At 54.5% G+C, this 24,320-nt stretch overlaps 4 protein-coding genes across 4 annotated transcripts; 1 reads left to right on the top strand and 3 right to left on the bottom strand.

Annotated features, from left to right (window-relative positions):
- Nucleotides 1-1,904: 1,904 nt before the first annotated feature.
- On the bottom strand, nucleotides 1,905-5,517 carry BDP55DRAFT_554151 (uncharacterized protein; the record flags this gene model as incomplete). Its single annotated transcript, XM_060569367.1, has 2 exons — nucleotides 1,905-5,211; nucleotides 5,273-5,517. 2 exons carry the CDS (start codon nucleotides 5,515-5,517, stop codon nucleotides 1,905-1,907), a joined length of 3,552 nt encoding a protein of 1,183 aa, XP_060428521.1.
- Nucleotides 5,518-13,533: 8,016 nt separating this feature from the next.
- On the bottom strand, nucleotides 13,534-16,679 carry BDP55DRAFT_176986 (hsp98-like protein). The gene has a single exon (XM_060565788.1). The coding sequence runs from the start codon at nucleotides 16,527-16,529 to the stop codon at nucleotides 13,758-13,760; it is 2,772 nt and encodes a 923-aa protein (XP_060428520.1). The 5' UTR covers nucleotides 16,530-16,679; the 3' UTR covers nucleotides 13,534-13,757.
- Nucleotides 16,680-17,255: 576 nt separating this feature from the next.
- On the top strand, nucleotides 17,256-18,496 carry BDP55DRAFT_694598 (transcriptional regulation of mitochondrial recombination-domain-containing protein; the record flags this gene model as incomplete). The annotated part of the gene is made up of 4 exons (XM_060577372.1): nucleotides 17,256-17,459; nucleotides 17,576-17,814; nucleotides 17,953-18,394; nucleotides 18,446-18,496. 4 exons carry the CDS (start codon nucleotides 17,256-17,258, stop codon nucleotides 18,494-18,496), a joined length of 936 nt encoding a protein of 311 aa, XP_060428519.1.
- Nucleotides 18,497-19,006: 510 nt separating this feature from the next.
- Nucleotides 19,007-21,079, bottom strand: BDP55DRAFT_554020 (P-loop containing nucleoside triphosphate hydrolase protein; the record flags this gene model as incomplete). The annotated part of the gene is made up of 4 exons (XM_060569352.1): nucleotides 19,007-19,147; nucleotides 19,384-19,911; nucleotides 20,462-20,644; nucleotides 21,008-21,079. 4 exons carry the CDS (start codon nucleotides 21,077-21,079, stop codon nucleotides 19,007-19,009), a joined length of 924 nt encoding a protein of 307 aa, XP_060428518.1.
- Between the last annotated feature and the right edge of the window lie 3,241 nt (nucleotides 21,080-24,320).

The following is a 24,320-nucleotide window of genomic DNA, read 5'->3' as shown; positions in this document are numbered from 1 at the left end:
GAGTTTGGGAGAGATCAAAACAAAGCAGCGAGCAAACACAAAGAAAGACCGGCAAAGGAGGCCGGTCATAGAGAGAATCGACCAGTACCGAGACAGGTGCAACAGAAAGCCACACAGGCTTCGAGTGGACCGACAAAGCAAGCTCGCATCGTCGCAGCTTTGCGGCCATGGAGAGTGCAAACCGGATAAGCGAAAGCACGCAGAGTGTGCTTACAGTGAGAGGGGACGGGCATCTGGTTATCCGCCCATGGTGTGTCACCTTGGGGAAGGGAATCGTGTGAAGGCCAACTTCCTTGTCCTCGCTTTCCTATTCACTTCTCTCTCCATTTTTCTTTTCCCTCTCCTGGACTTCCCCCCCAACCCTGCCTCAAATCTTGTATCATAGGCCATTACCTCTTCTCGTAATTTTTTCTCTTTTGGACCAGCAGGCAGGGGCTGGCTGGCTAGTGGACCAGGGGAACAGAACACTTTTTTTTTTTTCTTCAGGGAGGCAAAGAGCGAGAAATCCAATTTGGGAAACTGGTTTCGAATTGACATGTACCTTGGGTCCGCGCCAGGTTCAGGGAGGAAGAGGAAAACGAGAGCAGAACTGGAGAAGACGGAGGGAGATAGCCAGATGAGGCCAATAGATAGAATGCTACACCGCATGATCTATATACCTACCATTGCTGCTCCCTTCACTGCTGTAATGGTCACTCGTGAAGAGGATTATTACACCTCGAGCTGTCTCTTCACGAGAGGGTTTGCATGTCAGTGACAAATGAATGCGAAATCAATATCCTCCACGAAACTGACGCAGCGCTCGTTGTAGAGCTAGCCATGGCCTACACGATCTTGAAATTTCTTCACGGTCCTTTCTATTCTATGCGCGTTTACTAACTTTTAGGAGAATGCTCTCTAGGTACTTTGACGAACTTCACTAGCAAGATAATATGCTTCACAGGTTGAGAATTCCCTTTCCCCAAATTCATTGCTATACCACAGGTTGTGGTACCTCTCTGAGTGACGGAGCAGATGTCTCGAGTATAGGTTCTCGCTAGATATCACCATCACACGTCCCGCTTGCACGAAACAGTAGGACCCAAGACATCTCGTGGCAATAACAACTAGCTTTTACGACAATGCTTGACTAACAATACCTTATAATCATGCTATCTAGTATGAAGAAAAAAAAAACACTAAAAAAAAAGAGGAAGAAAACCCAGCAGCCCATAGTAAAAAGCTTGCGTGGCTACAAAAGTGTTCTTGACTGACTGCTTAGCAAACGAACCCCGGCAGGTCAGCCATCATGAGAAATTCCCCTGGCACACACTCACACACACACGAATGCTTTGACTGCGACTCCATAGCTCTCTCATAAAAAACAGCGACAAATGCGATTTGTTGGGGGGTTTGCGTCTTGACTGCCATGCAAAGGTGGGCTTCAGGACAACATCCGGCTACCCTCTCTCGGTTTTTCTATATACCACGCCACAAGCAAAGTGAGGGTAGCAATAGTAAAGCTTGTAAAAAAAACTTCCCAGTGAAAGAAAAAGAAAGGACAGGAAGAGTGAAGTGGCAAATGGGGGGCTTCTGGAGCCCAAAGGTGAAACGAAAATAAAAAACCCTCTTCGTTGCTGCGACCACAATTCCCGAGGGGCAGCTTCGTGTTGTTGCCCTGTCTATCATCGAGACATGACCTCCTCCACATCTGGAGTGGCTTGCGCATTTTCCTGACACGTTGGGCGGCGTGTACCCCCTTGCAAACATTCTTACATGACGATCCAGATCCACCAACTCCTGTGCCGATCCCATACCAAGCCATCCCTTACCAAGCGAAAAAAGAGCGGCATGAGCCAGTCAGACCCTCTCTGACCAGCAATTCGTCTGTACAAGTGGCGTTTGAATCATCGCTTTTCAACTCGTCAGTCACGTCGCGCTCTGGCTTGGTGAAGAGGGGTTGCGAGTGGGGGATCGCTTACTCGGCCACGTCTTCCGTTAACTTGCTCCTGCTGCATGTACGCCATGTTCTGCATACCACCCATATTGCCATAGCCACCATAGCCCGACATGCCCATGTTCATACCAAATCCAGGAGGTGCGTACGGTGCTTGGCCGGGAGGCATCTGAGGCAGCTGAGTCGGCGGCTGGATGGGACTTCCGTTGGCCAAGTTCTGACTGCGGTACTGGTCAATAGATGGGCTCGGACTGCTGTACCCTCCGAAGCCTGCCTGCATCGGTGGGAAGAAGTTATTGATGGGGGGCGTGGCACGGTTGAGCATGTTCTGCTGGTACTGAAGCTGCTGCAGATTCGCAGGCGTCGGCATGGGAGAGTTGGACTGGTTGTACATCGGGTTCTGAACACCATACGGAGGGAAGGGAGCCATGCTCGCGTCGGCAGGCTCACTACGTTGACCGCCGAATCCCAACTCGTAGTTGGAGGGGTTGACGGGTTGGTTCAACGTGTTGTAGTACTGCTGCTTGCTCATGTGAGCGGCCTGCTGCTGCTGGTGGTTGTTCATGTTGGCCTGGCGGGAGGCCGGTCGCTGCCGCTGCTCATTGTTGTTGCCAGAGTTGCTATTGTTGCCATGGCCGTGATCGCGGCCACCACCACTGTTGCGAGTCGACAGGCCAACCTCGTCCATCAAACGCTTGTAACCTTGACCAGGCTGGGCCTTGATGCGGACCAACACGTTCTTGACGTTCTCAACAACCTGACTGCGAATACTCTCGTCAAAGAACGGTGTGGTGAGAACCTTGAAGATCAAGGTGGCGCCGCAGGCATGGTCGCTCAGGATCGCCTCGAGAATTTGATCGTTAGGGGTGAAGAACAAAGCCTTAAGAATGGTGTCTCGCGCCTCAGGCTCGGCCTTTTGGTTAATAACCTTGAGCACGGTGAGGTAGGCGACCTTGTGAGTGCACAGATGGACGAGGCAAGGCACAAGCTGGGGTGATAGCACAGTCCTGCGCTGAGGGAAAGTGCAGGTATCCAAGAACCAGGTCAACAGGAGGGCGCCGTTGGCGTTGGTGGCGAGCTGGACGCTGTGCAGAGCGATCGCGGCAGCCAGCATCCGCTGCTGCTCCTTGGTGGAGTGGTGGCTCTCCAAGCAAGCGCGCATAGCTCGGGCACCGTAGCGGCCCTGAGAAACTTCCCACATGCGGCTGAGCATGGTCTCGAAGATGAAATCATTGAAAGGAGCACCGAACTTAAGGCAGCCTTGAAGAACGTAATTGCCGTACTGGTCCAGGAAAAGGGGAATGGTGTAAGGTCTGAGGTGCTCGACAATCAAGTTCATTTGGTGCGGGGTCTTGCAAACGTCGATAATCTTCTGGGCAGCCCAGGTGCCGTTCTTGTGCACGCCAATTTCCGCCATGTGAGGAGCGATCTCGGCCAGCATGGCGTCCCGAAGGTCGTCGGAGCAGTGCTCAAAGAGCTTCTGTACAACAGTGTTGCCAAGGTAGTCGGACGCCAGCTCAGCAATTTCTGGCAGCATGTCAAGAGCGGTCGTCTCGATCTCAGCCTGAGACAGGCTCTGGTTATCGATCCTCTTTCTGATGTCTCTGAGTCTCGGGGCGTCGTGGACCCTCGTGTGGGCCGGTTCCCGGATGGGAGGGATCTCGTCGATGAAGTTGGTAAACGAAATCGATGACTGGAGACTGCGGGAGATCTTGGCAGCATCCTCCTCGGTGGCCTGGAACTGCTTCACGATGCGCATGATATCGCTCGTCATTTCTGACAGAGGAGGCACAACGGGAGCAGCGTTAGCTGACTGGGCCGACGCGTTTGCGTTCTCGCCGGTAGCACCCGGGGTAGCATTTTGTACATTGTCCTGGTTCTTCGCGAACGGGTCGGGGCTGGGCGAGGGGAAAACGCCATCATGACCGGGCGTGTTCGAGGCAGAAGGCGGCTTGGCAAAGTTGATGCGAATGGGTCCCGCTCCAGGGAAAATCTCTTTTCCATTCATACTGGCCTTCGCAGTAATAGCGCTCTCCATCCGCTCGAAGTTCACAAAACCGCAGTTCTTGTGCGTGAGAACACGAGCAGACAGAATGGAACCGTATTGCTTGAACATCTCTGTCAAAGTCGATGTGGTAGTGGAAGTCGGGATGCTACCGAGCCAGAGGGCGCTGGTAGGGCCCTCGAGACCCTGATCCTCAGCGTTGAGCAGTCCCGCATTGCGGCTGCTCGACCTTCCCAGGTTCATAGCAGCCACAGCTTGCGGGAGGTCGTCAAATTCCTTCTCGTCCGGCAGACGGATCTCTGCGGGAGGGACGGCACTACCCATGCCGTTACCGGACATGTAGGTACGCATGAGGCGAGAGCCAGGGGTATCGAGGACGCCGGCAGTTCGGGCGCGAGGGCGCGTGGCTTGGTTGGCAAACGCCTGGACAGCCAAATTGTGGTTGTGGATCGCGGCGTTTGTAGCTGCGAGTTGATCCTGGAGATGAGCGACGTACTGACTCTCGAGGGTCATGTCCTCAAACTCATCATCCTCCTCGTCAGCATACTTGTCCTTGTTGTTGACCGAGTACGAACGGAAACGATTAGCCTTAGTAAAGTCGTTGAAGCTCGGAATGTACGGTGTTGCCAACTGGGCGCGGGGTGGCTGCGGCGTCTCAGCAAGTCCCAGGTAGTCCAGCGTTCTCATATGAACATCGCTTTCTCCTCCACCCTCTCTGGAAATCTGGGACTGCGTGGGCGAGCTCGGCCCGTTGGTCGAGCCGATACTTGCGATGCTCGCAAGAGTCATACCCCTATCGCGGCCGGTCCCGGTAGGGTTCCAACTGCTGAAAATGGATGGACCAAAGGGCGAGCTGGTGCCTGGAATCTGGGCGAATGGGCTCCGCTGAGGCATTGATCCTGCGCGGAGACGGGAAAGCAGAGCAGAGTTGTTGGAAGCCGTGTCAACCGGTTCGAGACCGGGAGAAGGAGATTTGAACGGGCTGTGGGACGGGGTTGGTCGGGATGACTTGGGGGCCATGGCCGGAAGGTTGAGCAGGCCGTTGCCTACACCACCGGGCGAAAACCGCGATGGCACGGTTCCAGCACGGGCACGTCTCGCCTGAGGCATAGAATCGGGAGTGGGAAGTTGAGCAAAGTCAGGAAAGCCATCGGTTGGCGACTCGGGGATGTTCTCGCGGAGGGGCGTAGAGTTGCCACTGGTCGGCGGACCGCCCCAGGGATTTACCGGCAATCCGGGGACGCCTTCTTGAGCTTGAATTTCGCGGGCTCTGTCGGAGTTGGGTCAGCAAAGAACGGTCAGTCAATCGCAGGGTGGCAGAATGAACGAACCTCTTGGAGTACAGCCTGCTGGAGCCGGGCATCTCGTGCGACGGAGAGCCAGCCCCTGATCGTGAGGCGCTAGCCATCTTGTTGGAGTGGTTCAGACCGCCTGGCAGGCCGAATGGTGATCTGACAGATGAGCCTGCGGTCGGGTCAATGGGAGATGTGTTGTTGGCGGTTGGTGAGGTGGACCGGTTCTGTGTGGCAGATTGGGGCGGGTAACCAATGGCCAGGTGATCGGATCTAGTTGACATTATCAATTATCTAGGCCAAACCTCATCAGAAATTTCGTGACACTAGAATTTTCCCAATGGGTTGCTGTCGTTGACAAATTGAGCAATGCTCTCCCGGTCGACGGTTGACAGGCGCGGGGGAGAAATGGACCCAATGAATTGTGGACAACTTCAAGACCGTAACGTCTCGTATTCCACAGTCGGGGGGTTTCGAGGGAGGGTGACGGCACGGTGCTGCGTCAGTTCCCAGCGTCTCTTCCGGACGAGTATTGTGCGGATTGTCCGGAGCTGGTGGTGGTGTCGGGCTGTCCAATTTCGGTGGGCAGAGCAACAATGGCAGGCGTAGAGCAGAGGCGCGCGAAAGAAGAATGGAGTGGTCGTTGGGGCCTTTGTGCGGTAAGGAATGTTCGTCGAAGGATCGAAAGAGTTGAAAGTCGTGTTTGTGCGTGTTTCCAGGTATTACAAGGTACGCCAGGCCAGCCAGTCGGTTGCAAAAGGGCTGCTGGGTGCTCGAGAAAATAAAAGGAGAGTTCGACGTCGGTCGGGGGGAGTGAGGTCAAGGAATGTCGGGGGGGACAAGTGGGCTTTAGACGTGGACGTGGACGTGGACGAAGACGAAAATCGGGCTCTGGGGGTGATGGAAAGATTTCTCCTGCCAGGCACTCGGGTGGCCGTTTTGTGGTCGCGTAGCTTTTAGCGGTGGGCTTGGGTCAATGTGGGTGCTTGGTGCCGCCGGTTGCTGGTGGTGCTGCGATGCGCGATGCGGATGCGGATTGCGTAGCGTTGCGTCCTTTTGGTCTGGCCAGTCTCTCGGATGCAGATTCCTCAGGTCCCAGTGTATGTCGGTGGTCTCAACACAAGCAACCGAAGACGATGGAAACGTGTGTGGATGGGCAAAAACCAGCTCGTTGTCCTTTCCTCCAGATGATCTTTTTGAGCAAGACGGAAAAAGAGAGAGGAAAGAAACAAAAGTTAAACGGTCTCAATATACAGGCTTCATTAGTATAGGGACGATGAGGCCTGGAGAAAGGGATAGGGGGTTTGGGGGTGTGGTTGAAGATGGGGAGTGTGGGAGTGGGAGAGGGGGGGAAAAAAAGAAGACGGAGCGGAGGAGAGGTAGGAGGATATGTGAGTTGAGGCTTGGTGGTGAAAGGGATCCATCCTTTGGCGGCTGGCCTTTGGTCTGGAGTCTTTTTTGGTGTGTGCGGGTGCAAGCAACGCAACGCAAGCAACGCAAGTGCAGAGCAGATGCAGGACAGGACAGGATTAGGAGACGGGAGTTTAGATGTCTGGCCAGTCAGGACACTTTGTTAGGGGGTAAGGAGGGACGGCGAGGCAGGGGACGGGTACCTCTGGCTGCTTGCCTCGGAGGAGGTGGTACTTGGACTAAGGCGTCTGCTTTCTCTTACAGACAAGTGACTCGCGGTACCTCTTGAAAGATACGATGTACACGTTTACACAGTTTACCCATACCTGACTTCGTACCCGACCTGAGGTAGACAGGATACATCATACCTACACAGTAAGGTAAGGTGCCTTACTACCTATCCGTCTCTCCTCCTCCTCCACTCCCCACTGAACAATGACAGATGCCGCAGCTCTATCGCCGACCCTGAATTCAGACCTCAGGCATGAAGAGGATACATAACATCAGCCAACGTGGAGTGTGAGTTAGATGGACCAGCAAGGCGAAGCGCAGCAAGGCAAGGTACGGCGTGCCTGATGTAAACCAGTGCCCGGCAGGGCCACCGTCGCCGCCATCGTCACTTTACACATTACTAGCACCACATGCATGCCATGCCGAGTGTGTGTAAATACCTCTGGATCCACGGATAATACCTTGGTAAAAGGTACGGAGTAAGGTAAGGTAAGGTAAGGTAGACAGACTGAGGTGATCCAGGGGATTGGTGGTCAGCATCAGGTTTCCAAGTGGGGAAAGGTACATGGCTTCATGGTGAGAACCACAGTCACACGTCAGTACTCCGTACTCCGTACCGGCTGCTTTTCCTTGGACCTCACATCTTCCAGTCGTCGCTTTCAGGCTTCTGGCGCTTTCTCCAAACTTAGGGCAGTTTAGACCAGGGCAGACAACTCAGAGCAAGACAGGGGACTGGCTGACACGATGCAGCGCTCACAACGGGGCCAAGCGGAGGGTTGAGGTCAGTGTGAAACGGCAGTTGATCGGCCTTAGTGTGGTCTTTTAGGGGTAAAGGAGCCCCAGTCTTGTCATGGCCCAAGTTCTAACCACCCGAGGCACAATGCACTAAGGTAAGGGAGAGAGTGCCTTACAGACCAAGTTGTCACTAGTTGGTATTTAATATCATTCTGCTCCTTGTGCAGATTCCAACGAATAACCAAAAGAGTATCCGTAAAAACAGATACCTGCATTACCTAGCTAACAGTCAATCAAGTTCTGGGGAAGGCATCGGTCCTCGCTTGTCGTCTACTCCTTCCCTTTTTCTCTTTCCAAGGTATCCATCCGTACCTCATGCCTTCCCCCTTCTCTCCCCGGCCTTGCCCCCCTCTCCTTCCCTTCCCTTTCCATGTTCCTTACTCCTTCCTCACCCGGGCAGACCTAGGCTAAAGTGGAGACCGGGACATACCAGGGAGGAAGGGACGAGGGGACAACGGCTGAGCGGGACAACGATTTGACACTCGTAGCGGTCTGCAGTGGAGACCTTTCCTCACCAATCCACACTTGCTCTCCATAATTTTTCCAACTTTGCACCTTCTGATCCCCATGTCCGTGGAATGTTCGACATGGAATGGAAGGCGGCAAGCAAGCACCATCCATGATCCATTACTTCGTACACCAACAGGCAAGACCTCAGACTCTCGAGTGCGCCGCGTCCGCCGTTCCCGTCAGGTCCGCACTTCGTACCCCCCCTTCGAGACTCAAGTGCCAGGTTGGCAGTTGCAAGTCGAATGCCGAGAGCTTGCACTCCGATGATGCCGCTAAACGACTTTGGGCAAATCTAAACGGCGCAACAACGTCTCAAATAGTCCACGACCACATACAACTAACTACTTCACTGTACCTTCCTTACCTTGCCTTACGGATAGAATCGATGCAGGAATCCTATTACACCACTACACCCAGTCCGCTCCTCGAGTGGTTACGTAGACAGATACACGCTTTCATTCTTCGCGCAATATCGTTGGCATGGGCTGACTGCCATCTCAAGCGTCGCACGGAACTTAGGCAACTCAGAGGAGCTTCTCGTCGACGCCGTGCCCGGCAGCCTTACGGCCAGGAGAAAAGAGAATCCCGGCTCTTATTCCACGTACTAATATCGTCCCTTCCGAGCTGGACTGAGCACCTCAGCTGCAAGAGATGCGGCCGGCGATGCCATACTACCCATGGAACCGACCTCTCTGCCAGGGACTTCCATCGATACTCACTCCCTCCATTCACAGCACGCCCATTCCATCTCCCTGACCGTGTCACCGTACCCCTTATCCAAAGCAATGGGACCACCGTCAATAAAGCCTTCAGACTGTCACTAGATGTGTCATCCCTCCATGCCCGCCAGGATGCTGACCCTTCCAAAGTGCATACTACATGCTGGCGCAAAATCCCCATCTAGCACTCACACAACTTCGCCTCATCTTCCACCCAAGTTGAGTAGCCGACTGGCTCCCCACCGATTTAAGTAGAGGGATCTGGCCTGTCGTCAACTGCGGTTGGGGGCCCAACTGACTTGACAGTCTCGATCCGATTCACAACCACGAACCACCCGGGCTGCACTAGCAAGGCACCATGCCCACGCTGCACTATCCCCCTCGGAAGAACATGTCCAGCTCCCGATGTTCTCTTGGGGGCTCAGAGTTGCAGTGCGCTGCAGAACCTTGCCGGTCACCAAACCAGTTGCCCTCTCAAGACGAGCCCAGGTCGTATAGCCGCGACATCTTGGTGTCTAGGCCGGCCGTGTCAGTCCGTCGACTCTTTCCGGAAACTGCGGCTTCAACAAGCCTCCAAGACAAGGGATTGCGGGGACAGCGAGAGCCCGTGGCAACTCAATTGCCCGCGCTTTAGTCGCAGGCTGTGTCAATATCGAGTTCGCATCTTGATGCTGTTCCGCAAAGAAAAGAGCACTTTATTGCCGAATCACTATGACGAAATTCATTCAACGATGCTCAACCTCGGACGCCACCGCTGAACATCTTCAATCAAGACTTTGCCCGTGATTGGCAATTGCCTTTGCAGCAACTGACAGACTGCTTGACTTGCTGTCACGGTTAAATTGACACAAGCCACCAATACCCCCGGCTTATGTCCAAGGCGCGCCGTCCATCAAGCCAGTCCAAGCGGCTGTGTGTCCTTTCAGGGGTTGCCCTCCGCCATCGCGAACCACAGCTTTGGATACCTTCAATTGAAGTTCATGGCCGTCTACGAATACGACGAAGGACAGAACCTCGATGGTTCTCTACCTCGGTTTCCAGTTTGACTTGATTGAGCATCAAGTTGACGTACTGTCTGCGTTCAAGATTACAACACCACATCGCGACCTGACTCGAACACGGCCCCTTCTGCACCTACGGTAGCCCACGGTACTTTGTCGAATCATCGGTGCAGCAAAAGATACTTTCACTCACCAAATAAAAGGGGGAGGTGGCCACCAACAGACAGACAGACGGACAGACAGACAGCAAAGCTTGCGACGTGTTACCCAATGGGGCCATTGACATCGACGGCCAAGGCCCAGCTTCACCCAGGGCCGGCCAGGTGCAACACTGCAAAGGCGTGATGGAGATGCTGGTCATTTATGCTCCAGCTCGTCGCCCCCTGGCCCTCCTCCAATGACAACCTCGGACGACGCTTGTCAGAGGATCTGCTAAAAATTCTGAAACAGGGCTTTAGTCTTGCTTATCCTTGCAACGCTCGCTACCTACGGACGACCATGCACACGCCCCACGCCACGATCTGCCGCCAACGGCTCCCGCTACAACGCAACCCCCTTCCAATGCATCCCCTCGTATTTCGCTGTGGGCTACGGGGCATAGATACTCAATGCTGTTGGATGTTCGAATGGCGGCTATCAACACGATTACGGACAGATACCATGGGCACTTCGACGGTCTCTACGGATGTTTGTACAGACCTCAACAGATCTGGTATGCAGTGTCTTAATATGGCCCGGTATTTGTCTCCGGCTCCTGGGCCGGCAGCCGCCCGCAAGATCGCCCGATTAGGCCAGGGGACGAGCTGATCCTCTGCTTTGGGAAAAGACGCTTCAGACGCGCGACTTGAATGCTGGCAAGGCCTCGTGTCGGAAAAAAGAAAAGAAAAAACTCACAATCTGCGCATGCTGCGCTGCTACGCACTGAATCAACCTTTATCAAACGTTCAAGGGTTGAACGATGGCTTGTCTTCCATCCCAAGACAAATCCTTTGGGGCCCATTGGCCAAGCTTCCGTCCTTCCGTCCCGTTCACCTCCAGACCTCTTGATTTGGTGAGAGACAGCTGCCATCGCAGCTCTTGACTCGGATCGGTCATCAACCAACATACGAATACCTACCTACACACACCAGCCGCTGCCCCTTTGAGCTGGCCGATGAGAGTGTCCCCGTCCGCCACCTGCAGCAGCCCGTTTCACTCGCACTTTTCCGTGGTGGCCCCCACCCAGTCCTGTGTCGAGGCTTTCCGCCTCTGGTTCGAGTGGACAAGGAGGCCCTTCTTCTCGTTCATATACGCTCTGTGGCCTCTACTCAGCGAACATCGGACATCGTCCCCCCTCCTTTCTCGTCCCAGATTCAGGATGAAGTGCCCTACCTACATTACCTATACATGTGCAACACGACACGGACCTTTCCAGGTTTCCAGCCTCAACTTACTCCGCGGCCTCCGCCGAAACTGGCGCCAGAGCCCTCTTCCGCCACGTCCGTTGTGCGAGTGACGCGTTCCGCCGCGCAGCCTCAATGCATTACCGCCTACGGCATGATCGGTCGGCCGTCACTCGCAGCTCGTTGCCCGCACCGCCGTTGCGGCCCTCTTTCTCTTCACGACCACGGGGACCAGTTTCGGCCCCAAGCTCATTCTGGCCCGCTGTGCAACGAGTGAAAAAGGCGCGGTGGCTTCGGTACTTGGCTAGATAATCTATCAGCTCATGCACAACGGTCCCAGGTTCGGGGAGGGGGCCCGCCACAGTCATGTCCTGGCCCCCGGGCTTGCTTTCGTGAGGCTCAGAGAGGGAAGGGGGGGCACAACGGAGGCTAAACTTCCCCGTCGTGGGTCCCCCCTTCTCCGACCAGGGCGATCACCGGGGTCCTCTCGGGTAAAAATAGCATCCTATCTTGGCCCCGACCTCATCCGTCATCCCTCCCCCGCGACTAGTTTCGCAGATCTCACGAGAAGGCTCCAGTCATGAAGAGAATCCAAGGCCACGAAAACCGTTGTACCGCGTATGCGTGGCGTTGAGTGGGCAGAATGGTTCTCCGTCCCAGCCATGAGAAAACTAAACCAAACAAGGGCGTGTTTTCCATGCGACCATGCGAGGCCTTGGAGCAGGAAGAGGGGCATGCGCTCGCTGATCAGCAGAACAAAGATCGAGTTGATGCGATGAGGGGGGGTTGAAACACTACCCCGAGGTAGGGTGATGTATCGACCAGCCCAGAGACCTGGATCATTCCCAAAATACCGGTTCGCCCAGATTATCGAAACAACGTTGGCGCTTTGAATAGCTATCCGGCGCCAATAGCTACCTCGCGTGGATATTTACGAGGGCGTTATCATGACCTTGGTAGGTCTTCTTGATATCGAGCAAGCCGTCCCCGACACCCCGCTAGAAATAGCTACGGGGTTCCTAAGCATGCGTCTGTCACGAACACTGCATGTGAGGTGTGATGGCCAGAACAAACCAGAAGATATCATGATCGCTTGGCATGCTAGGTGTTGCTACACGACACCTGTCCTACATTTCTTGGTCGGCCATGGAAGTAGCCCCCGCTTCATTCGTAAGGTATGGATTTGAAGTGTTGTTCCCAGGACCTGGAACACCAGGATCTCTCTCGACATTCCCATGGGAGGTTGAGAATCAACTTAAGAGCTACTTTGCTACAATCTCAACGGTGCCAAATGTACATCTTGAAGGGGATATTTCACGGTGAAGATACTTGATGCCTCCACCTTGCCAAGACTTGTCCGTCATTCCTAGTTGCTATACTGGTTGCCCTTACATCTTTGACACCTAACCAACGAATGTGTTTTGAGTTTCAACAGAGAAGACGTCGTCTTCCACGTGCCCCGAAAACAGTCTCTCATCTCTTGTGGCCATCAACCTCGTAGAACAGTCCTACTAACTCAAATAACTTTAAAACTGAGTAGAGCTTTACTATCAAAAAACATCTCTTGATTGTCCTTCTCGACATCCCTTCAACGCCATCTTCCCCTCAGCTCACTAGATATCCTCAGTCTTGGGCAACATTGCATTATCTTGATTACGTTTACAAGCAGTGAAACACCAAAAACACCGTTCCCACGAGTCCCGAACACAAGACGTGCAAGCAAGAGTTCACCTCGGTAGACTACATCTCTCGGTCCTTATACTAGTTCTCAAAAATCGTAGCCCACTCGTTGTCAAGTAAGGTTGTATGTAGATGGATGTATACATCAAACTCTGGACCAAGAGACATTGCCATCACCCCAGCCCAGTTTGTCCTGATCGTCCGTGATAAAGAGGAGGCGCTTGCTATCGCGGATCTTTTATGAATGGTTCTTGGAGGGGGGGGGGGGGGGGGGCACATGAGGACTTTTTCCCCTTGTCTCGTTGGAGTATTGTGTTTGTCCAGATCAATGTATGAAACATGTTCCATTGAACTTTTCCGGTTCTATAGACTACTTGCAAACTTGTCTCCCATCCCTTCCGACGATAGTCTGCCTCTGGATGTTATGTGTTGACGTGAGTATCTTCAAGCTCAACTGATCATAGATTTGAAGGCAAAGCCCATCAATACTGCTTCCTAAATCAGTTTCCCGCCTCCTAGCACTTTGTTCCCATCACTGGATATCCTCACTCTTTGGGCATACTCAGTTGTTTTCATACGTTTTGTTCATTGAACTTTTATAGTTCTATAACCTATTTACAACGCATATAAAAGAAGAATCCTACAATGCCTGACCCATTTTAGTCCCTAAACGCCTGATGCTCTCTTTCTAGAGTTTATATCTCTACACTGAAAAACACCCCAATCAATCCTAACAATCATGCTTTCGTGAATCATCTCCTTCGTCTTTAGACTTCATTCTGTTGTCTTATTCGCTTCAATCGTAAATATCCTCATCCATCTCATCGGCGACTAGCTCGTCAACAGCATCCTCCTCATCCATGTCCTCGTCGTCAGTGTCGAGCTCGCTGTCCTGGTGGTTAGGCAGCACCACCATCTTGCCATTGATAAGCTCGACACGGGCGTTCTCTCCGTCGCGGATGTTGCCGCGTAGGATGAGAATGGCCAGTTTGTTGAGAACCTCCTTCTCAATTAAGCGGGACAGAGGACGAGCACCGTAGGCGGGCGAGTAGCCAGCGTTGCCGAGGTAATCCTTGGCCTCCTCCGAGACGTCAATGTAGACCTTGCGGCCGTTGCCCTCCAACCGCTTCTGGATCTCTTGCAAGCGGATATCGACAATCTTGCGGATCTCGCGGCGGGTGAGGCGGTTGAAGATGACGGTCGAGTTGATACGGTTGAGGAACTCGGGCAAGAACCAGTTGCGAAGGGCGTTCATGACGAGCTCGCGGGTGGTGGCGTCGACCTTGCCCTCGCGGTTGGTGGACTTTGTGAGGTACTCGGCGCCCAAGTTGGAGGTCATGACGACGATGCAGTTCTTGGCGTCAATGACACGGCCTTGTCCGTCGGTGATGCGGCCGTCGTCCATGAGCTGGAGGAGGACAGTCAAGACCTCCTTGGCAGCCTTCTCAACCTCGTCGAAGAGGAGGATAGAGAAGGGCTTGCGGCGGAGAGCTTCGGTGAGCTGGCCGCCGGCGTCATGTCCGACGTATCCTGGGGGAGCACCAATCATTCTGCTGAGGGCATGGCGCTCCTGGTACTCAGACATATCGAAGCGGATCATGGCCTTGGAGTCGTCGAAGAGGAACTCGGCGAGCGCCTTGGTGAGGAGCGTCTTACCGGTACCGGATGGACCACAGAACAGGAAGCTGGGCGGCTGGTTGGGGTTGCTGAGACCAGACCGCTGCAGACGGATGGCGTTGGCGACGGCCTGGACAGCCTCCTTTTGACCAACGACAATCTTGCCGAGCTGCTTCTCCATGAGGACGAGCTTCTCCTTCTCGCTAGTCTTAAGGCGGGTGACGGGAATGCCGGTCCAGCGGGCCACAATCTCGTTGATGTGATCGGCGGTGACAACATCAGTGACCATGGCGCCGTGGTCCTGACCTGATGCGTTGAGAGCAGCGTCGGCAGCGGCCTTCTTGGCCTCCAGTTCCTTGATGACGGCACGCTGCTCGGGAATGGCGCCGTACTGGAGGTCGGCTGCCTTGGCGTGGTTGCCTGCGTTGGCGGCATCCTCAAGACGCTTCTCGAGCTCATCGAGCTTCGTCTTGGCCAAGTGAATCTCTTCACCTCTCTTGATCTCGCTGAGGTACTTTTGGCGTAGAGGCTCTAGCTCCTCCTCGACGTTCTTAGCGTCCTTTCTCGCCTGGACCAAACGAGTCTGCGACGCCTCGTCCTTCTCCTTCTCCAGAGCAGCAATCTCAATCATGATTTGACGGAGTTTGCGCTCAAGAGAGTCAATGATTTCGGGTTGCGACTCTCTGGCGACGCGAACTGCAGCAGCAGCCTCGTCGACCAGGTCGATGGCGGAATCGGGAAGTCTTCTCGAGGTGAGGTAGCGGCCGGCGAGGTTGGCAGACGCTACCAGGGCGTTGTCGAGAATGGTGACGCGGTGGTGTCTGTCGTAACGCTCCTTGAGACCGCGGAGGATGGAAATGGTCTCGGCGATGGAAGGCTCCTTGACGATAACCTGTTGGAAACGACGCTCGAAAGCGGCGTCCTTCTCGACGTACTTGCGGTACTCGGCGAGGGTCGTCGCACCGATACAGTGCAGCCCACCACGGGCAAGCATGGGCTTGAGCAAGTTGGCGGCGTCCATGCCGCCCTCACCAGAGGAGCCGGCGCCCATGAGCAAGTGGATCTCGTCGACAAAGAGGACAATCATCTCCTTGGACTCCGAAATCTCCTTCAGGACGCCCTTCATTCTCTCCTCGAATTCTCCGCGGTACTTGCTTCCGGCCACCAAAGCGCCGACGTCGAGTGACAGCAGCTTACAGGCCTTGAGGTTGTCGGGCACATCGCGGTTGACGATTCTCTGGGCGAGACCCTCGACGACGGTAGTCTTACCGACACCGGGCTCACCGATGAGGACCGGGTTGTTCTTCGTCCGGCGGGACAAGATGCGCACGACTCTGCGAATCTCCTCCTCACGGCCAATGACCGGGTCTTGCTGCTTCTCACGGGCCAGGGCCGTCATATCAATGGTGAACTTGGCGAGGTTCTCGTGCTCCTCCTCGGTATCGGCGTTCTTGCTGTCCACCCGCTTCGTGCCGCGAATCTGGGTGACGGCATCGTGCACCAGCTTGGCCTTGGGAATGTTGGAGTCCCGCAGGCAGGCTTGTATCGTGTGGTCCTCGGCGAGGGCCTGGATGAGGTGGTCGACAGCGATGAAGGAGTCCTTTTGCGTCTTTTGCAGCTCTTGTGCCTTGCGGAGGACGGCGTGGAATGTGGGTGCGACGGAGACCTGGTCCGGTGGCGGGTCTTGGCTCGGCAGGCGGACGAGCGTCTTCTTGAGCGCCCTGTCAAAGAGTTGCGGGTCGCCGTGGGCGCGCTCAATGACTTGTCGGAACATGGAGGACGTCTGCGGCGGGCCGTTTTGTTGATCCTTTGATAGGTCTGCTGGGGGGTCGAGGAGGGAGACGGCGAGATGAACGGGGAGCAGTTGAGAGTGGGCGTACTGCTCCGCGAGGGCCATGGCATCCTGCACGGCCTTCTCGCCTCTGTCGGTGAATTCCATTCGTGAATTCATATTGGTGATGTAGATGTGGTATCGATTGTGTGTGGTTGTATGGTTTTGTTTCGTAAAGGGTGAGGTAGGTAATTAAGAGTGGTTGTATGTGAGTGGTTGTAGGGGGAAGCTCAGGATGGCTTCAAGTTGAAGAGTCTATCATTCAACGTTGGGTATCTCAATATGTGCAAGAATTAGCTTGGTGATTTGAGAAGGAAGAGCAGCTGAAGACTCGATTGCAGTGTTGAATTTATGCTTGCAGGATGAGGTTCATCCAGACTGTAAACCGGGAAGTGGGCCAAGGGGATGGACTGATCCAGCATGCGCTGGCAAGGCCGGGAAGTTGTAGGGCAGCGACCAGAACCTGGTGGAAGTCGCGCGACGTCACTAGAATCTGAGCACCGGCCGAGCCCAAACCGCGGGGTTCGCAACTTGGGCGCACGGACCCGCCGTCAGTCTCCTTTCGTCTTATCAAAGTTATCGATAAGATGGCCAAGGAACGTTTAGTCCGATGTGGCTGATGCATATTGATATCATGTGACCTCGAAAGTCAAGCCACAAATCAGCCACACCATCGGCGCGGGCCTGGGGGACAGGTTCCAGAGCTTCGGGAAATTTTGTCAAGCTTGCCCGACCCGAGAAGTTTAGGGGGATTGCCGACGACGACGACGACGACGACGACGACGACGACGACGAACGAACGATACGCCCCATCGACCGACCGATCGTCCGCCAGCTACAGCAACGATGAACTCGGTCCCGGTATTTCGCTTCTCAAAACTGTCCTTTGGCGTCGCCCGGACGAGCATACGGCATGGCCACACGCGATCGCGACGCAGGACGCCCCAGCATGAGCTCACCAACTTTGAGCCGGGCCACGGCGAGCAGATTTGGGTCTGGAGCCACCTGACCTCGAACCAGGTCATCTACTCGCACACGAAGCAGCTCGAGGTATGTCTTTGGGGTCTTGTTGCATGTCAATGGGGCATCAATGGAGGAGCAGATGCAACTTTCCGCATCTAGACGTAGAACAAGCTCAGCTAACATCACCACCTCACCTCCCGTAGTCTCACCGCGCCCTCAAACAACTCCCCTTCAACGGCAAAAAATCCAAACCCGCAAAACTCCGCCGCGACTACTGGGAACCAATGGCCCTCATCCAGCTCCCCGCCGGCGCCGGCGCAGCAGGCCAATCCGTCTTCCAAAAGCTCCGCGAGTTCCGCCGCATGCACGAGCTCGCCTGGGAAGACGACCTCCTCTACAGGGAGCATCGCACCGAGCTCCTCAAGCCGAAGCCCATCAAGCCGTGGGGCGTCAAACAGAAGAAGAACGATGCCGCCGCCGTAGACGACGTGAAATACTCCGTTGCCGGCGAGGAAGACAACGACGCCGCTTCCACCGACGGTACAAAGGCCACTGCTACTACCCCCGAGGACCTCGTCAGCGTCCGCAAAATCGTCCGCAACCGCCACGAGCGCTCCCTAGCCCTCAACGACCAGCGCGCAAACTCCATTGCCGACATGGCCGCCGTCCTCGCCGGCTTCGGCCGCGGGAACCGCCTCGTCGTCAGCGCAGGCGAGAAGAAGGCCGTGCTCGAGGACGGCGAGGCTTTGACGGGTCGCAAGTGGTCCAAGGCGCCGCCGGCCAAGACACAACTCGTCGCTGGCCAGTCTGGAGAGGAGGTAGAGGGCGCCGGCACTACCAAGGCGCCGGCCGTCGATCAGCTTCTGCCCGCGACGATATACTGGGCCAACGAGGACGACCGCAACTTTGCGCAGGAGTGGACCGGCAACGTCACGCACGACTTGTTCCGGGACGTCAAGGCGCTCTTGGAGGCGAACCATTTCGACCCAGAGCAGGCTGTTGTTGAGGAGGAGCCCAAGGCGGTTGAGGAGCCCGAGCAGCAAGCTGGGGACGACACTAACTTCAGTGTCAAGGAGCCTGCGTCGGAGGACAGCAAGGACAGTAAGGCTGACACCAAGGCATAAACCATCAACGTCTTGGGGAGATGGGGGCCAGGGGTAGGGGACAAGCAAGCATCCTGTTGTGTAAGATTTTTGGCTGGGACGTTTTATCACAATACGGACGGAAAATGTGTACATCAAGAAAAATGGACGTGGAGTATTGTGCGATGCCAGGGTTTTTTGTTCACAGGAAGAAAAGACGTTGCAAGCCATATACACAGTCCTGCTAGAAGTGGCTAGCTATTGGCATTGCCATGTAGACTATTGTATCAATACGGTTACATTGAACCCATGATGGACCGATTTCAAGGTCCCTGGTAGAAAACCCCCCAATTTCCCTATGTCCCTATATCGAACTGTTTCGTTCAAATAAGAAACCCGATTCCCGTCTTTATAGTAAAAACATGCATGTATATATAAAAACCCCCCCTTATTGATAAGTGGGCGTTTCTTGGTCATCAACTTCGTTAAAGGTGTACGTTGTGTATCCGTACGCTGTATACCCGTACGTGTAAATCCGTACACGAAAGGGCATTAGATCTGAATGGCAAATTTCTTGAGGTACTCGTAATCCTTGACGTTGGCGTCGACGCACTCGCGAATCTCCTTGAGGCCCTTCTCGCCGTACTTCTTGAGCCATTCAGCCTCTTCAGACTCACGGGTGATAACCTTTTTCTCGCGGGGAATTAGCATGCTGCGAAATATACCCCACACTAGTACTAGTGTGTTCGTCCGCCACGCCAAAAGGCAAAAAAATATCCAGCGAGTTCAAGAAGTGTTTTCAAAAGCGCCCAAACAACAGGCAAGTCCTTTTTTAGATCCAATCTCTTTCTGGGGAAATTTTCGTTTTTGGGAGAGGAACAAAACAACAAAAAGCACCAGCTAAGAGGGGGAGGCTAGGGGTGACTTACATGCTTCTTGTCGCGCGGCTTGAGCGACGTGCTGCCAATGGCATCATCGTGCCAGCCGTTCCACTTTGCAAACTTCTCCTGGGCAACCTTGGTGTCCTCGTCGGTCCAGTTGAGCATGTTGTCGGAGAAGTCAAGACCAACGTGGGCGCAGTAGGCGTGGATAACGGCCTCGGGGTCGTCAAGCATGTCATCAGCATCGACGACCAGCAAGTCCTTTTCGTCAACGACACGCTCGCGAATCAGATAGTCAAAGAGGCGGCGAAGCTCCTCGTAGCCAGCCTCAGACGGGTTGAAGTTTGTCCAGCCAGTCACCGCGTCCAGAGGCGGTTGGGTGCAGCGGTAGTACGAGGGAATGGAGCGGCGCGGGTGGCGGATGAGGAACGTCCACTGGAACTTGCGGAGGATGCTCAGAGGGAGAACGGTGGGGTTGCTGGGCTCGGCTGCGTTGCCGGCGGACGGGGCGATGGAGGCGGTTTGCTGGTTGGGCGGCAGGATGTAGTAGGCCATGTCCTTGATGAAAGCGCGCTTCTGTGGTTGGGTGTTAGTTATCTGGGTAATTGGATTATAGCATCATCATGGTCTGTGGTGGTGGTGTTGAGCAATAGGCCTAATGCGACGTCGGTCGCGACTCTAAGAGCTCCGCAAGGGTACCGGGGAACGCTGAGCGGCGATGCGCGACATTGCGGCAGCGGCAGCGGCAGCGTTGCAGAGCTTCCCCGGGTGCACGCCAGGACCCCCAGCCATCAAACGCCGCTTCAATCGAAATCAATCCAGAGTTTCGAGAAGCTCTGTTTGAAGGTTCGAAGAGCACCTCCGACCGAAAATTGAATCATTTTCGGACGTGGAATGGCAAGTTTGGAAATGACGGTGGTTTTGACTGGGGGTTCGCAGAAGCTATGCAACTCAATTGCCAGGGGTTGGGGGAGTAGCGTATTCGTAGGGGGGGGGTTTTGATGGGCGGAATAGTGTGGAGGGGTGTGCGGGTGAGATCGCGATCGGAAAGACAACGACCTCATAATGAGGGGCAGGTATGTCTTTGGGAGGGGAAAGGGAATTAGGGGGAAAGGGAAAAACATACATCTTTGCCGGCCTCTTCAATTTGCCTTAGGACATCGGCATAGGTTGTCTCGGCGAAGCCAGACTTCTCTCTGCCCTCGGCGTCGTTTTCAAATCGCTCACCAGTCCGCTCAGGGCCATAGTAGAACGCATCGCCAAACGGCTCATGTACACATGCCAGCTTGTCCCGGCGGCTCATAAACACCTAGAACGATGGGAAATTGCCATGTTAGCTAATCCTGCCTTTCTTCACATGCGCTCGCTGTCCAGAAGTACCCCAGCATCGAGCTGATGGTGGTTTCGTTGCACAAGCAATAACGAACCCGTGGCAATTTTGCTCAACACCACAGGTTCCTCCCCTCTCTCTCTCTTCCCGCCAGGCAGGTCCTCTCTCTCACCCCCCCAAAAGGAAAACAATTCAGGCACCCTGAACCTTGTTCGTTTTTTGGGGTCCGGCGGGATTGCGTGCTCGCTCGTGTCCCAGACACCAGGGACGCCAGGAGGGAGGGGACAGAACGAGCAGTGCCAAAAACAAGCCAACAGGCGTTATGGGATTGGGAAATCTCACTCTCTCAAAGGCTGTAGAGCAGGCCCTGGGGTGGGTCGCGCAGAAGATTGGCTTCGAAGGCGTGATAGCCATGATGAAGCACCTCAGCAGCAAAGATGGGGAAGTCTCCTATGGGATTTGCTGGAAATGGAACACCGCCACGGGGAAGACGGATGGTAGAATCCGGCAAGGGGTGAACGGGTAACGGTTAAAGGCAAGGAAGCAAGTTGCAGAGCTTCTTGGGGACTTAATTGGCAGCGGTTGTGAGAAGCTCTTGTCGCGTAGGCTAAACAACAAAAATGTGGTATGTAGGGGATCGTGAATGTCGAAATAACAAGGTATCGATGGCGAAATCGAAGAGGGACGAGGAGGGAGAGGGAGAGGGAGAAGCTGGTTATAAATCGTTTGGTCCTTCCTCCCCCCCTTCATGGTTCAGCTTTCCCAGAAGCTCTGCAACTCCCGCCTTCTACGGTCCAGTCCACGGCAACGGCAACCGCTCCTCACTCGTTCCCTCGCGCCGCTGCCGTTCCTTTAGCCATTCACCACCACTTTGCCTACTGTCTACGCCTCTCATGTCCAGGTCCGACTGCCTTGGACCGACAGCCGTCGGACCAGACGACAAAAAAAAAAGGTACGTAGAGTTACTAACTGCGTACTTGTTGCGTCTGGACCATGGGCCAGCACGGTGCCCGGTGAGCCCACCCCTCCTCTTTCAGACGGGATGAGAGCAGAGTGAGAGCAAAGAAGATGGAGTGGTGGTAGGGAACAGCCGAACAGGACGAGGGTACTTTCGTACCGAAAGGATGTGTGTGGCCATTGGATGTCCACACTTCACCCACTTGGTTTGAGCCTTGCTGCAACTCGGGACATTCGAACTGTGGGAGAGAGAGAGAGAAAGAGCGAGCAAAAAGTCACAGGGAAGAGAAAAGGGAACACCAACAAGTAGACGGGCAGGTATAAGTCGGGTGAGACGAAAGTACTCTCTCGCCTACATTAACAGGCGAACCGCAGTGCAAAAGACGGACAGGAAACAGCCAAAAGATACATCGTCCAGAGATCAGATGGTTCAGCTTCGGTACCTGCTCCACGGATACACCTTTGCCTTTGGATACATTGGATCTCGGGCTCAGGCTTGGTAGAGGGTCAGATACTGACTGAGAGGGAGGTGGTCTTCGGATGGGGAAGGCGTAAGTGTATTCTTTTCCCATCCTTTCCTCGCGGTGCGAACCTTGTCTTACTACGCGCGCTACACGTCATAGCACAAGGAATCCATCCGGCACACACCAATTGCACACAGGCGCCTCTGCGCCCCCGGCAGCACTAAAAGTCTGCCGAGTGTTGCAAGCCCGCTTTTGTCGGATGGGACAAGCTGGGAAAAACTCTGTCTTTTTTTTTTTTTTTTTTTTTTTTGTGCAGCAACATGCAAATAGGTGCAGTATGGCAGACAGACGCGCGACACGAACAGAAAAAAAAAAAAAAAAGGGTATTCTGCGGGAATCTGGACACTTGCAGCGTGGGTACTCCATCTTTACCTTACGCAAGTTTTTTTTTTTTTTGCTCGGTCATGGCATCGAGGACCCCCTCCCCCCAGGGAAGTTCCCGAATGGGCCCCATTAGGAATTACACCAAAGGAAAAGAGACCCCCAGAAAAAAGCAGGGCAAATGGAGACGTTCCGCGGCGGAACGTGTGTCGACGTGTGGAGCATCTCGCGCGAGATCCAGCGACGAGCATCATTGTGCTCCAGCTGAGCTCCATCTGGCGACATGTCGAAAACCTCGGCCTGGCCCTTGAATTTGCGACGGCAGATATTCGGCATCTGGCATGAGGTTGGTGGACGAGAGAATCCGGAGCATCAGGAAGAACGACAAGAGGTAAAGTAATCGGAAAGACAACGAACGGCCCAGATCCAGAACCAGCTTCGTTGGACCAACTTTGGTCGCCGTACAACAGCAGACCACCTCGACCAGGGGTCCTGCAAGTGTTGCGATTCCAGCATGTCTTGTCCATGTAATTTGGACGTAATGGGCGTGGAGTTGCCGATCCACCACCAGAATCTGGGCCGAAAGGTGAACGGGCAGAAAAAAAGAGAGAAAAAAGATCACACCAAAAAAAGACATCCAACAAGACCGACCATGGACCGGTCCGTTGAGGAAGGAGGGGGAAAGTAAAGGTAACAAGATGGGAAAGAGGGGTTCAGCTCTGCCCGTGAGTGTGTGTGCGCGTGCAAGTGCTCGGCAGACAGAAGCAGGTGCGCACCTCAACAAGTTGCAAGAGCTTCGCAGAGCTTCGCAGAGCTTCCTAGAGCTTTTGGCAACCCCGACAACCCCCCCTCAACGCCACGCTAAACAGTTGCAAGAGCTTCTTGACCCCTTCCACACCCATTGCAGAGCTTCGCGAAACTAACTTTGGCTCTACTCCTTGGTCTCGATCCTTTACAACAGCCAGCACATTGTAAAAAGGGCCCAGACGGTAGATAGTCGGGTTGCTTGGCAATCTGCTCATGCTGTTGGCTTGGCCCTTTGGGGGTGTGTGACCGTAGCCATGAATGTGGACGGATGGGCGCTGTGAGACATTCGTAGGGCACGCGACCAGCCCTCTGCTCATCTCACTCACGTTCTCTCTCTCTCTCTTGAGACCATCACATGTAGCTTGAGCTATAGCGATTGATCCGTCGCTTTTTTCTCTTCCACCAGCTTGTTGTTGGCTCGCTGGTTGGGAAAGAAATCTCTGCATATGACAACTCATCCGTAAGATGGGAAATCGTAGTCTCTCACCATCGTTCTCGGCTCCCTTTTCTGGTCCCCTTGTCACGACATCTTCATGACCAGGTCTCACGACGCCACCGGCTCGGCGTGAAGACTCGGCATGAAAGCTCTTTTCAGCACCTTTACAAGGTATCCATCAGTCCATCACAGAGCCAAGGTGTGAAGAGGCATTTTCAGACCTTTTCCCGGGTGTTCAGGGAATCCATCACAGCCAGTCTCGAGGAGGCAGGCGGACGTAATAGCGAATAAGAGAGCATGGAAACTTGAGAGACCTCAAAGGGACCCTGGACTCGAGAAGACTTTTTCGTTTCCGCGGCGGCACTCTGCTGCGTTTCCATTACACAATGGCTAAGGGAGGAGGAGTCAGTTCATCCCACGCTCCTGGGGGTTCTGGTGACCTGGCAAGCCTGGTTCCAGCCCTCACAATGCACCTCCTTATCTCGAATCGACATTAGTTGCGATGTCGTCAGCCAGTCCAGGCCTGTTCCGTCCAATAGACTTCCCTTGTGCCCAGTCCGGCCCCATCCCTTTCGTGGCCCTCGTAGGCTGAAAGTCCGCAAAACCTCCC

Source organism: Colletotrichum godetiae, assembly GCF_030913485.1.
Source record: "Colletotrichum godetiae strain CBS 193.32 chromosome Unknown BDP55scaffold_25, whole genome shotgun sequence".
Lineage (NCBI taxonomy): Eukaryota > Fungi > Ascomycota > Sordariomycetes > Glomerellales > Glomerellaceae > Colletotrichum > Colletotrichum godetiae.
This window is presented reverse-complemented; position numbering and strand designations above follow the sequence as displayed.